The sequence below is a fragment of the Aureococcus anophagefferens genome, assembly GCF_000186865.1.
Source record: "Aureococcus anophagefferens unplaced genomic scaffold AURANscaffold_6, whole genome shotgun sequence".
NCBI lineage: Eukaryota > Pelagophyceae > Pelagomonadales > Pelagomonadaceae > Aureococcus > Aureococcus anophagefferens.
The window spans coordinates 1,686,911-1,699,144 of record NW_008705566.1 but is presented as its reverse complement, the minus strand read 5'-3'; the positions used below and the strand labels follow the sequence as shown (position 1 = coordinate 1,699,144).

The 12,234-nt window shown below is 70.5% G+C and overlaps 5 protein-coding genes across 5 annotated transcripts; 2 read left to right on the top strand and 3 right to left on the bottom strand.

The window, feature by feature from the left end:
* Positions 1-71: 71 nt before the first annotated feature.
* AURANDRAFT_71342 (hypothetical protein) lies at positions 72-2,420 on the top strand (the record flags this gene model as incomplete). Its single annotated transcript, XM_009037555.1, has 2 exons — positions 72-576; positions 1,021-2,420. 2 exons carry the CDS (start codon positions 97-99, stop codon positions 2,395-2,397), a joined length of 1,857 nt encoding a protein of 618 aa, XP_009035803.1.
* A 1,165-nt stretch (positions 2,421-3,585) lies between these two features.
* On the bottom strand, positions 3,586-4,791 carry AURANDRAFT_24142 (hypothetical protein; the record flags this gene model as incomplete). The annotated part of the gene is made up of 1 exon (XM_009037344.1): positions 3,586-4,791. A coding segment is annotated over one exon (1,206 nt), but the record flags the coding sequence as incomplete, so codon positions are not given.
* A 1,273-nt stretch (positions 4,792-6,064) lies between these two features.
* On the bottom strand, positions 6,065-8,437 carry AURANDRAFT_63167 (hypothetical protein; the record flags this gene model as incomplete). Its single annotated transcript, XM_009037343.1, has 1 exon — positions 6,065-8,437. One exon carries the CDS (start codon positions 8,435-8,437, stop codon positions 6,065-6,067), a length of 2,373 nt encoding a protein of 790 aa, XP_009035591.1.
* Positions 8,438-8,504: 67 nt separating this feature from the next.
* Positions 8,505-9,549, top strand: AURANDRAFT_60012 (hypothetical protein; the record flags this gene model as incomplete). The annotated part of the gene is made up of 1 exon (XM_009037556.1): positions 8,505-9,549. The coding sequence occupies one exon, from the start codon at positions 8,508-8,510 to the stop codon at positions 9,534-9,536; it is 1,029 nt and encodes a 342-aa protein (XP_009035804.1).
* Positions 9,550-10,276: 727 nt separating this feature from the next.
* AURANDRAFT_63166 (hypothetical protein) lies at positions 10,277-11,530 on the bottom strand (the record flags this gene model as incomplete). The annotated part of the gene is made up of 1 exon (XM_009037342.1): positions 10,277-11,530. One exon carries the CDS (start codon positions 11,528-11,530, stop codon positions 10,277-10,279), a length of 1,254 nt encoding a protein of 417 aa, XP_009035590.1.
* Positions 11,531-12,234: the final 704 nt, after the last annotated feature.

Sequence of the window (12,234 nt, the reverse complement as noted above, 5' to 3'; positions counted from 1 at the left end):
GTCTCCACGCCTGCGAGTTCGCAGGTCGCGCGCGACGAGCCGCGCCCCAACGAACCGGTCCCGACGCCCCCCCTTTGAAGAACGCCATCTGGATTCATGACGGCGCCGTCGCCTATCGGAGACCCGGCCGTGATCCGCGTCGGCGAGGAATCAGAGGAGAGTATTGCGCTTGATTCGAATGCGGATCGTCCGACGACTCCGGCGGCGGCGAACGGAGACACGGGCAATCGCCTTACGGCGCTTGGGTTGGCCCGTCGAATGGAGGCGGAGTTGTCCTCCGACGATGAAGCCCCCTCCGACGCGGCGCAGGAGGCGCCGTCGGCCTTGTTCCAGCTCGGCCAGCTCATCGCCGCGGAGCAGGTGCCGCCCCGGGAGCTGCTGGGGCGGGCGTTGGAGGACATGGGCTACCATCAGCAGATGGTAAGAATTGCGAACGCGGGCCAGCAGCTGCCGGAGGAGGTCCAGGACGCCCTCATCGCCCGGGCGCGCGATACCTTCACGTCCCCGCCCCACGTGCGCTCTACCGCGCCGCCGGCCGTCCAGGACGCGTCCCGCGCGGCCCTCGAGGACACGCCCGTGCGCCCTACCGCGCCGCCGGCCGTCCAGGACGCGGGCCGCGCCGACGATGACTCCCCTCGTGCGAGCTCAGCGACAAGCCTGCGGACTTTTGCGTCGCCCGGCGTTCCGCCGTGCGTGCCACCTGCCTTTGCGTCGCCCGGCGCGCCGCCGCGCGTGCCACCCGCCGCGACCCGCCGGCAATATCGGTCCCCGCTCGCCCGGGACAGCCGGATCCACCTGCCCGCGGCGAATCGCTGGCTCCCCCGGAACGATCCGGGCGCGCAGGGCGCCGAGCGCGCGCGGCGCGCGGTCGGCGCCCGGGAGCAGCCGCGGCATCACACGCCCGTGCGCACTACCGTGCCGCCGGCCGTCCAGGCCGCGGGCCGCGCCGACGTTGACTCCTCGTCGCCCGGCGCGCCGCCGCGCGTGCCACCCGCCGCGACCCGCCGGCCCGCAACCGAGGTGTCGAATCTTCCGCCGGACCGCGTGCCTCCGCACGTGTGGACCCGCGAGGAGGAGACGACTCTGTTGCGCCTCGTCTTCGAGCTCGGCGCCAACAAATGGGAGGACGTCGCGTCTCGACTCGAAGAAGCGCCTGTCCCATATCAAATCCGGACGGCGTCGGAGTGCGAGGAGCGCTGGAGCTTCATCTCGGCGCAGGGCTGCCCCGAGACGGACCGCGAGACCCCGCGGCTCACGATCGAGAAGTACGTCGCGGGGCAGCGGAAGTTCGCGCTCGCGGGCAAGAGCTTCGACGCCGACGCCGTCTTCGACGACCTCGTCAGCCACTTGGAGGACGACCTCGAGGACGACGATTCCTGCAAAAAGAACGTGCGAGATCTGCTCCTGCTCTCGGTGAAGCCGTCGAACGCGGCGCCGATCCTGGCCGCCGGGGCCGTCTCGCCCCTCGTCGAACTGCTGACCGACGACGTCCTCGTGATCAAGATAACCGCAGCGGGCGTCGTCGGGAATCTCGCGGCGCACAAGCCCGCCGCGCGCGTCGAAATCGGGTCGGCGGCGATCGTTCCGCTCGTCGCGCTCGTCCGCGAGACTCAGGCGTCCGACGCGATGGGCCACGGGTCCCGCGCGCTCGCGAACCTGTCGCTGCACGGCGACAACAAGATCAAGATGGTCGAGGCGGGCTGCTTGGACGCGCTCGTCGGCGTGCTCCGGCGCGGCCGGCTGCCCGCCGTCCACGCGGCGTGCTGCCTCCGGAACCTGGCGTTGGTCGACCTCGCGACCAAGGACGCGATCGCGTCCGCGGGGGCTCTGGAACCGCTCGTCGCTCTGGCCCTGGGGGGCGCCGACGACGAGGACGCGAAAAAAGCGAAGGAGCACGCCAAGTTCGCGCTCACGAGCCTCGCGTTCCACCCCGAGGTGAAACCGCAGATCGCCGTCGAGAAGGCGAAGGTGTCGCTGAAGATCGCGATGGCCGAGGCGAGCAAGGCGCAGCGCGAGCTGTCGATGTCCGCGGCCGCGGCGCGCGAGGGCCGCGAGTCGCGGATGCTGCGCGAATCGGAGACGTCGTCGCTCCAGGCGCGCGTCTACGAGCTCGAAGCCGCGAACGCGAGCCTCGAGCGGTGCCTGGGCTGGATGGCCGGCGCGACGCCGGACGGCGGGGACGCCGCGGCGCACCGCGACAAGCGCGCGAAAATGGAGGCCGCCGACGAGGCGACGACCTGCGTCGTCTGCCGCGACCGCCCGCGGTCGCTGGTCCTGCTGCCCTGCGCGCACGCGTGCCTCTGCAGCGCGTGCGCGACGTCGATCCGGGCCACGTCGAAGTCGTGCCCCATCTGCCGCGCGACCATCGCCAAGACGACCGCGTTCCGCCTCGCCTAGGCATCTGTTAGCCTTCCGGTAGCCTCGAATGCCCGCCGGCGGCCGGTCCGAGGTGCGTCGCTTCGCCTAGCGCTCTAGGTTCCATTTTACCGTAAAAACTTTGCCGCTCCAGGGGCGAGTTTTTCGAGTTTGACTTTGCCGGTGATTTGCCGCCGGCGAGTTTGCCGGCGGGCGGGGTTTGCGACGGCCGAGAGGCCCTTCAAGCCGTGGCGTCCCGCGTACTACGCGGCGCGCGTGACGCGCGGAAATGACCGAAATAAGCTCTGCTTTATTGGCGCGGATATTACGGCGCTTCGCGGTTCCTCCTGCGATGACGGCGCTGGTTGTGTGAGGGGCTTGGCAGCCAATTTATCGTAGTTTGCTTCAAGTTGAGGTACAACTTTACTTCAATGTACCACGGAAACTCGCCGTTTCCCCAAGTAGCGGCGCCGGCAAATCGAGCTGCGGCAAACGCAAAAACTCGCGACGACTCCGGCAAAGCAAGCAAACTCGCACTCGCCGGCGAATTACGGCAGTAAAGTGGAACCTAGCTAGCGCTTACTTCCCCGCGAGCTCGCGCTTCTTCTTGGGCGGGCAGAGGCTCAGCTCGACGCGCGTCGTCCGGGGGATGCGGGACACGGTCGCGAGCGGGTGCCAGGCGGGGATGACGGCGGCGAGGCGCGGGAGGTCGTCGCCGACGTCGTGGATCGTCCGGGGCTTCTTGGGCTCCCAGCCCGGCGCCGTCGCGTCGAGCGGGGACTCCTCCTTCTTCACGTCGACGAGGTGCGCGACGTCGTCGTCGACGTCGTCGTCGTCGTCGTCGCGGGGCCGCTTCGCGCCGCCGGCGGCCTTGGCGGCCTCGTCGAGGGCCTTGAGCGCCGCGTTCGTCTCGCCCTCGTCGGCCTCGTCCGCGGCCGCGCGCGCGGCCTCGTCCGCGTGGCGGACCTCGCGGCGCGCCACCGCCGTCGCGCGCGCGGCGGCGACGGCGTCCGCGTCGTCGCCGAAGACGGCGTCGGGCAGCTGCTCGAAGGTCAGGTGCTCCAAACGGACGTCCAACTCGTCGTCGAGGCCCCGGAACTTGCCGACGTCGTCCTGCCAGAACTGGGTCCAGACGTGCGTGAGCACGAGGCTCTCGCCCGTCATGCGCTGCGCGTCCTCGCGCAGACCCACGTAGTAGCAGCAGGAGTGCTTCGCGAGGGGCACCGTCGACTCCGGGTACTCCTTCGGGAAGAGGTGGATCATCTTCAACGGCAAATGGCCCATCTTCTCCACCAATTTCCGCAGCCGCGAGCTCAGGAAGCCCTTGAAGTTGTCGAAGTCCTCCTTCTCGCCGTCGCCCAGGACGTTGACGGCGAGGTACGCGTCGTACTTGTCGAAGAAGTCCGTCTTCTCGACGAGCTCGTCCCACAGCGGGCCGCCGACGTCCGGGTCGACGGCGCCGTTCTCCGCGAGCTCCGCGTGCCTGGCGACGATGCGCTTGCAGACCTCGGCGCCCCGCGCGAACTCGTCCCGCAGCACCGCGAAGGACCAGGGGTTCACGTTCGCGGCGGAGTTCATCGCCGGGTACGCGGGCGTGACGATGGGCATGAGGTTGTTCCGCAGGTTGTGGTAGGCCATGCGGCCCCGGAGCTGCTCCGCGTTCTGGCCCCAGACCTCGAAGCCGTAGCCGTGGTCCAACGGGCGGCAGAGGATCGCCGGCGCGGGCCAGTCCCACTTCGCGAAGATCGCGAAGAATTTGCAGAGCAAATAGGACGGCGTCGCCTTGGGGAAGAGCTGGCAGATGAGCGCCACCAAGATGTTGAAGTTGATGCCCCCGAAGTAGCCCAGCTTGTTGCTGTAGATGCCGCGGCGCTTCGCCCAGACGCGCGCGACGCGCAGGACCTGGAGGAAGGACTCGTAGTTGTGCGACACGAGCTTGTAGATGAGGTTCGTCACGCGCGGGCCGTTGAGGCTCTTCTCCGTGGCCTCGTCGACGCCCTGGAGCACGGCGTCCTCGTCGATGTCGAGCGACGCCGGGATCGCGTTCAGCGGCAGGTGCGCGAAGAGCAGGTCGATGTTCACGCCGTCGAGGTCGAAGGTCATGATCGGCACGACGGCCGTCTCGACGCTCCGCAAGTTCTCGACCTGGGGGTGCTCCAGGAGCATGGCCTTGAGCGTGTCGAAGAAGTCCTCGCGCGTGCAGTGGTTCGGCGCGACGCAGATGCTGTCGATGTCCGCGCCGGGCTCGTGCACGCGGAGCCGGTAGCTCCCGGACGTGTAGAGCTTGCCGCCGGCCTCCGACGCGAGCTCGTCGCTCAGGCCCTTGGCCTTGCAGACGCTCCGCACCCAGGCCTGGAAGAGCCGCTTCAGCTCGCCCATGACGCGCTCGCGCCGCCGCAGCTCGCCGTCGGACTCGATGGGCACGGTCTTGGCCATGAAGGCGCGCAGCGTCGCGTCGAGCGCGTCGTAGCTCGCCGGCGGCGCGCTCGTCTCGAAGGGCTTCAGCAGCGGCTCCACCGTCGCCATGGCGCTTCGGCGGGCGGTCGCACGGCCGGCGGCGGCGGTGCGCGCGGCGGCGCTCGAGCTCGCGGCGGCGAGTTGGCCAGATGTTGGCCTCCAACACCGATTGATGCCGCCGGCAGACAGCGCCGACGATGCGCTCCGGGTTACGACTGAGGATCAGGCGGGAGCTATACCCATGCGTTAGCTTTTTCGTTCATGAGCCAGCTCAGGAACGCCGCCTCGGAGAAGGGCGCTGATGGCCACTCTTCCCAGGGTTGTGTCGCTAAGTTTCCTTCGCGCAGCGCAAACCCGATGCTGATGTCTTCGAGCGTGTAGAAGTCGTCCTCTTCCAGCGCCGCCTCGTCCTCGAAGGCCTGGGTGTCATTACGACAAAACCTCGCGCTGACAGTCACGTGGGGGGTCATTTCGCCGTTGGCGTGCACCGGGCTGGCGTACGTTACCGTTGAGACGGGGTAGCTCACCGAGACCTCTTCGGAAGGGCAGCCGTCTTCGTTGAATCGCGGACCGAACTGCGAAAGTCGGACGGGCGGCAACCCGCCGCTCGCGAGGCAGCATACCATCATGTCCGACTTCCGCAGGACCGACCACTTGTAGTCGTAGCACGGCAGCTGCTGTGCGCCCAAGTCCTTGAGGTCGCCGACGCTGTAAAGCTGCGAACCGACGTTCATTACTACGTCCTCGACGGAAATCACGCCCTCGTCAGGCCACTCCTTCAATTCAAACGTCTCCGTAGCGATGATTTCCCATACATTCGACACTTCGACCATGAAGACCAGATCCCGCAGCCGCAACGCGTCACGCGGGTTTGGCACGTCTCGCTCGCGGCTTTGCCGCTGCGCGAACAATCTCCTGTAGGACACGTCCAGACTGTCGAGTGGATTTTTCGCATTATTATTATCCTGCGAGTACCGCTGTCGGTAGACCCGCTTCCACCGCGTCTCGTCCCGCGCCCCGGCCAGGAACAGCGAGGAGACAGCCCCTATCGTCGAGAGCGAGCGGCCGTCGAGGCCGTCGAGCACGAGCGAGCCGACGCCGTCGATAGCCAACGCTCTGCTCGCGGTCGAGCTCGCGCACCGCGCGTAGGACCGCGTCACGCGCTTCGCCGCCGGCGGCGCGTCCTCCTTGCTTTTCACAGCTCCCATCGGCTGCTCGCATTCAAAACTTCAAATACCACTTCAACGAAACATTAGTCCCAGGGCGGCGGGTGCTGGGCGTACTTGATCAACAGCGCCTGGGCCTTGTTTGTCTCCTCCTTGAAGGCCGCCTCCTCCTGGGCGAGCATGGCCATCTTGTTCTCGCGCGCCTTCTCCGGCGTCGTGCCCGCGCCGCCGAAGTCGTTGAGGTGGTAGCCGTAGGTCGCCTCCTCGTGCTTGTACATCATGCCCCGCTGGAGGTCGATGGTGCGCGTCGTGAGCTCGTGGGGCAGCAGCGCCCAGGAGATCGCCGGCAGCGCGGGCACGCGCGCGGGGTTCTTCAGCGCGACGTTGACGATGCGCTGGTCGCCGCCCTTGACGCCCGAGTTCTGCCGCTTGATCGTCGCCTTGTCGCCGGCGCCGTAGGTCGCGGCCATGGCCGCCGTCTCGGCGAAGAAGGCGTCGACGCGGGCGGAGCAGCGCAGCGCCATGAGCCCCAGGTTCGCCTCGAGGGACCAGTCCGCGTCGCGCTGGAACACGGCGTCCGCGGACCGGCGCTCCGCGTAGGCCTCCAAGAGGGGCGCCAGGGGGCGGAAGAAGCGGATGTCGATGTCGGCGACGACGACCAGGGTCCCCGCCGGGTTCTCCGTGAGCGCCCGGTGGATGAGCTGGCCCTTGGGGCCGTAGCGCTCCTTCTGGCTCGCGCCGAGGTCGCCCGCGAGGACCTCGCGGAGCTCGAGGTCGCCCGGCGCGTCCTTGACGGACGCGACGAAGGCGTCGCGCATGGCCAGGGACCCAGCGTCCGTGTGCGCGAGGTAGTAGACGGGGATGGGCGCCGCGCGCCGCGGCCGCCGCGGCGCCGCGTCGGCCTCGGGCATGCCCCGGGCCCGCGGCGGCTCGCAGGGCGTCGCGTCCGCGGGCCGCTTCGCGTGGAACGCGGCGACGTCGCGCGCCGTCCAGGCGCGCCGGTGGATCTGGACGTCGCTCAGGCAGCCGCGGAAGAGCTGGCCGAGCGGCACGCGGTGCGTCGCGTCGTACAGCTCGTGGGGCGGCCCGTAGTCCGTCGCCGGCGCCCCGGCGGCCAGTGCTAACGCCCGCGTCGCCGCCGCCGTCGCCGCGGCGCCGAGGGGCCCGCCCGTCGCGTTCGCGGCGGTCTCCGCGCGCGCGCCGTCGACGTAGACGAGGAGCTCGCTGTCCTGGAACTTGTCGAAGGCCGCGCCGTCGCGCACGGCGCCGCCGCCGGCCGCGACGGGGCCGGCGCGCCGCCGCCGCACGGCGACGACGGAGTGCCAGGCGTCGTCGACGAGCGACGGGCCCGTCGTCGCCACGGTCTCGTCGCGCACGGGCCGGCCGGACCGCGGCCGGTAGACGTAGTCGCGGTGGCCGACGCCGAAGAGGAGGCGGCCCGTCGTCTCGCTCAGGCTCAGGCCCCAGTCGCTGCGGGGCCCGTTCCAGAGCACGTCCTTGACGCGCGCCCGCTCGCCCTTCTCGCGCGCGCCTAAACCGCCGGGCGCGAAGAGCTCGTCCTCGGGCGCCGCGGGGCAGCAGGCGCGCCGCTTGCGCCAGAGGGGCCGCCAGGCCGCCGGCGCCGTGCGGCCGACGACGGCGTTGAGCAGCGAGCAGCCGCCGACGTGCCAGGGGCCGCCCCGGTCGTAGTCGGCGTACGCGTAGATCCGCGGGTGCCAGCCGTAGGGCAGGCAGCCGGCCCGCGACCGCAGGAACAGGCTCACGCTGAACTCGCCGAGCTGGGCGCCGCCCTCGACGTAACGCGACGCCTCGAGGATGCCGCTGAAGGACAGCACGCCGCGCGTCGCCGGCCCGGAGGCGGCCGGCGACACGGGCGCGGGCAGGCGGGGCAGGCTCTCGTTGAAGGCGAGCCGCCGCGCCCGGTAGCCGGGGCCCTGCGTCGGCGCGGGCGCCGGCGGCGCGTTGGAAGGGGCCGCGGGCCGCGGCGCCGGCGCGTCCGCCGGAGCTTCCGCCGCGGGCGCGTCCGCCGCGGGCGCGGCGGCCCGCGCCGCGGCGCCCGCCGCGACGGCCGCCTCGACGCGCCGCAGCCGCGCGTCGAGGCCCCGGAAGGCCGCCGCGTCGCCGCCGCCGCCGCCGGCCTCGCCGAGCGCGGCCTCGACGCCGCGAAGCCGCGCGTCGATGTCCGCGCGGTCTCTTCCCCGCCGCGGCCGCGCCTGCGCCGGCGGCGCGGCGGTGGCGGGTGCCGCGGCGGCGGGTCTGAGCCGCCGCTCGAGCAGCGCGAGCGTCGCGTCGAGCGCGCGCAACTCCGCGGTCAGGTTCGAGGCTGCCCCGAAGGGCAGCATGCTCGTGTCCGCCCGGAGGACCTCCGGCGCCCGCGCCAGCCGGTGCAGCAGCACCAGCGCGCACAGCGCGCCGACGACGTACTGCGACCGCCGCGACGCCAGCGCCTGCAGCGCCATGTCGGTGCGCCGCCGACGGTGGTGGTGTTTTGGACGACTTGAACTTGTCAACCGGCACAATTGCCACAGCATGGAGCTCCTCAAACTCATCATTTTCGCAGCGCCGGCGCGCGCGCGCGGCGGACCTGACGCCGTGCGCGCGCGCGGCTTTCCAGGTCCGCCGCCGCGCGCGCTGCCGCGCGCGCTGCGCGCCCGCGGCGGCTCGGAAACAACGCTCCAGCGCGGCGGCCCCGCGTGGACGGAGGCGCAGCGCGCCGCCTTCGAGGCCGACGGCTTCGTGCTGCAGCCCGACGTGTTATCGGAAGAAGAGTGCGCGGCGCTGCGCGCGACCTACGACGGCTTGTTCCGAGGCGAGTTCGACACGAAGATCTACCCGGACGAGTGGCACTGGCGCGAGGGCATCTCGCGGCCCGAGGCGTTCCGGGAGATCGTCAACGCCTGGAAGAGCAGCGACGCCGTCGCGCGCGTCGCGCTCGACGAGACTATCGGCCGGCGCTGCGCGGAGCTCATGGGCTGGGGCGGCGCGCGCCTCGCGCAAGACGACGTTCTCTGGAAGCCGCCCGGCGCGGAAGGCGTCGCGCACCACCGCGACGCGCCCTACATCTCGGCGAACTTCGTCCCGGAGGAGCGCAACTCCGTCACCGTGTGGATCGCGCTCGACGACGCCGACGAGGCCACGGGCGTCGTCGAGTACGCGCCCGGGTCGCACGCGTGGGCCGACGGCGGGGCCGCCGGCGTCGCCGCGGCGTCGTTCCACGACGGCCGGGGCCAGTCGCCCATGCGGGCCGTGGCGCGCGCCGCGGGCGTCGACGAGGCCGTCGAGGTCCGGCGCTGCGTCGTGCCGGCCGGCAGCGCGGTCTTCCACCACCAGGACGTCTGGCACGGGTCGGGCGAGAACGGTACGCCCGACCGGCCGCGGCGCGCGCTCGGGCTCCACTACGTCCGCGACGACGTTCGGTTTCGGCCGAAGCCGGACTACATCTACGGCCGCTACGACCTCGGCGACGGCGTCGTCCACGACGCGTTCTTCCCGCGCGTGTGGTCCGCCGCGGGCGCGGAGCGGCGGGCGGCGGACAGGCGGCTGGGGGACGCGCGGTAACGTCCCGTTACTGAGCGCTATGCTGCGACGTCGACGTCGACGCGTCTCGACGAGTTGCGCGCCGGCCTCGGGTTCAAGTTGCGGCATGCGCACGCTTCGATCTGGATGCCGAGCCGATTGCAGCTCGCTCCTAGACAGCTCGTCCGTCCCGCCGGCAGGCGCACAGCCCTCGGTGCACTCGCTCTCTGCGCCGTCGTTGCTGCCGGGCCCTCTAGACATGGAGTGGACCCAGTCCGGGAACTTTGGCGACAAGCCGAGGCGACCGCGGACGCTGGACGTCGACGGCACCATCGCCGCGGCCTTCGGCCTCGAGAACGGCGGCGTGCTGCCGGCGCCCGTGCCGCTGCGCGAGGCCGTGGGCCTGCTCGTCGACGCCTGGGACGAGGCGGCGGACTGGAGCCGCATCGAGGCCGAGGCCGAGCCGCGCGAGCGGGGCTCGGCGCCGCCGCCGATGGACTGGCACCCGCCCCTCGCGCCGCGGCGCTTCTCGCCCGAGTCCTCGGAGATCATCCGCGCCTACCACGCGGGCCTCCGCCCGCCGCCGCCGCCGAAGCCCTCCGAGCGCTTCGGCGACGACTGAGTTGACCGCCGGCCGACGCATGGGGACGAGACGAACTTTTTTTCCTAATGACACGACCCGCCGGCGCCCCGCGAGGGGCGCCGGGCTAGCACACACGCGACGCGGGGACAAGGCGTCTCTAGGACGTGGGGGGCGGGGCGTCTTCCCCCGGGGGTCGGCCTCACGCCTCGACGGGCGCGCCGCCGGCGCCGTTGGCGGGCGCGACGGAGCCGTTGGCGCCGTTCGTGGGCTTGACGAGGTCGCCGTTGGACGCGGCGCCGTTCGTCTTGACCATGCGGCCGGCGCCCGGGGGCGTGTCGAGGCTCTTGGACCCCCGGAGCTTCTGCTTGACGATCCAGTTCGAGTAGGACGCGGTCTGCTCGTACTTGGCGTCGTCGGCGGGGAGGGGGTACATGGCCGTTTTGAACTCCTCGTACTCGGGCGACTTGAGGAAGCGCGGGATCGTGCCGCGGCGGATCTCGCCGACGTTCTTCTTGTATTCCTTGTCGAAGAGCGACGCGAAATCCGCGTACGCGAGGGGCTCCTCCTTGCCCCGGGCGATGATGTCGTCGCGGCCCTCGTAGAGCCGCTTCCGGCTCGGCGCGTCGAGGTTGATCTCCAGGGACACGCCGAGGTTGCCGTTCTCCGGCGCGGCCTCGAGGAGGTGCGTCGTGTAGAGGTGCTCGACGTCCTCGAGGATCGTCGGCCGGATGGCCAACAGCATGTCGCTGTCCTTGTTCGACACGAGCTTCTTCAGCTCCTCGACGGCGAGCACGAACTGGAGCGCCTCGCTGCTGTAGGTCCGCACGGCCGCGTCGAGGATCGCGGACATGAAGAGGCCCTCGTGGCGCACCTCGCCGAACATGCGCGGCTCGCAGCGCTGGATCTCGCGCTCGAGGGCGCGGATGAGCATGTCGCGCTCGATGAGCTTGACGGCGCGGCAGTTGGACGCGTAGAGCTGCTTGCAGTCGGCTTTCGCGAGTTGGTAGCCCCGGCAGTCCTCGAAGGCGAGGACGGACGCGGACGCCTCCTTCTCCGTGAAGACGCCGCCCTCGCCGACGTAGAGCGGGGCCTTGAGCTCCGTGACCTTGAGCTCGCCGACCATGACGTAGATCTTGCCCGACGTTAAAAAGGTGAGCTTCGACGCGTCCGTCGCGGGCGTGCCCTGCTCGATGAGCGGCGCGTCCTTGGCGAAGACCACGGGGTGGAGCCGCACGAGGATCTGGCGCCGGTCGTTCTCCGAGATGGCCTTGAGGGCCGGCACCTCGAAGATCTTGAGCGCGTCCTCGACGTCGACGCCGTCGACCATGTCCAGGTCCTCCATGGGCGTCGTGTCCGGCGCGACGCGGCCGCTGTTCAGCTTCCCCGCCTCCTTGTCGAGCTTCATGACGGGCATGCCGAAGAGCTTGCGGAAGGCATTGCTCGTCCGCCGCATCTTTGAAATTCTCGCCGCCGTTTCACGGCGCCCTCAGGCGGGGAGCGCGACGGAGGCGGCCGCCGGCGGTCGCGGCGGCGGTCGCGGTGTTGTTTGTAAGTTGTATCCCGGCGGAAGGACGGCCCCGGTGGGCAGCACGTGCGCCTAGACCCGGTTCTCGGAGCCCATCGAGATATAACCCAGCGATGGAACAGCAGCCCTGATCAGTGAGAAGCTCTAGAGCGGAACCAAATACATACAGCGAGCCATTAACAACACGTAAAAGCAAGAGCAAGCAGTATCATCCGTCGCGAGCCAGGCGCGAAGCCGCCGGAGATTCAATGAGGTCGGTCTTGCACGCCGAGGAGCGGCGTTAATGCTAGCTTCGTATCTGCAACGTGCAGCGGTGTTGCCGCCGCCGAGTTCGTGATCGAGCGTCATGACGCGCTCGGTGAAGGATTGCGCGCGTCCTTGGCTCCTCCTCTTCGTCCAACTTGCATCCACCCATGCCTTGGCGGAGCGCTCCCTGCGCGTGCTCATCGCGGACGTCGGCCGCGAAGTCGCGTGGATGCCCGGCGACCGGCGCACGCTGCGGCAGCCGACGCCGTCGCAGGTCGCGGCGCTCCAGGCCGCGACCATGGAGTCGATGATGGGCGAGCACACGGCCGTCGTCGCCATGCTGCCCGCCGTGTCCGCCGCGCCGGCGCCGGAGCAGACGCAGCCCG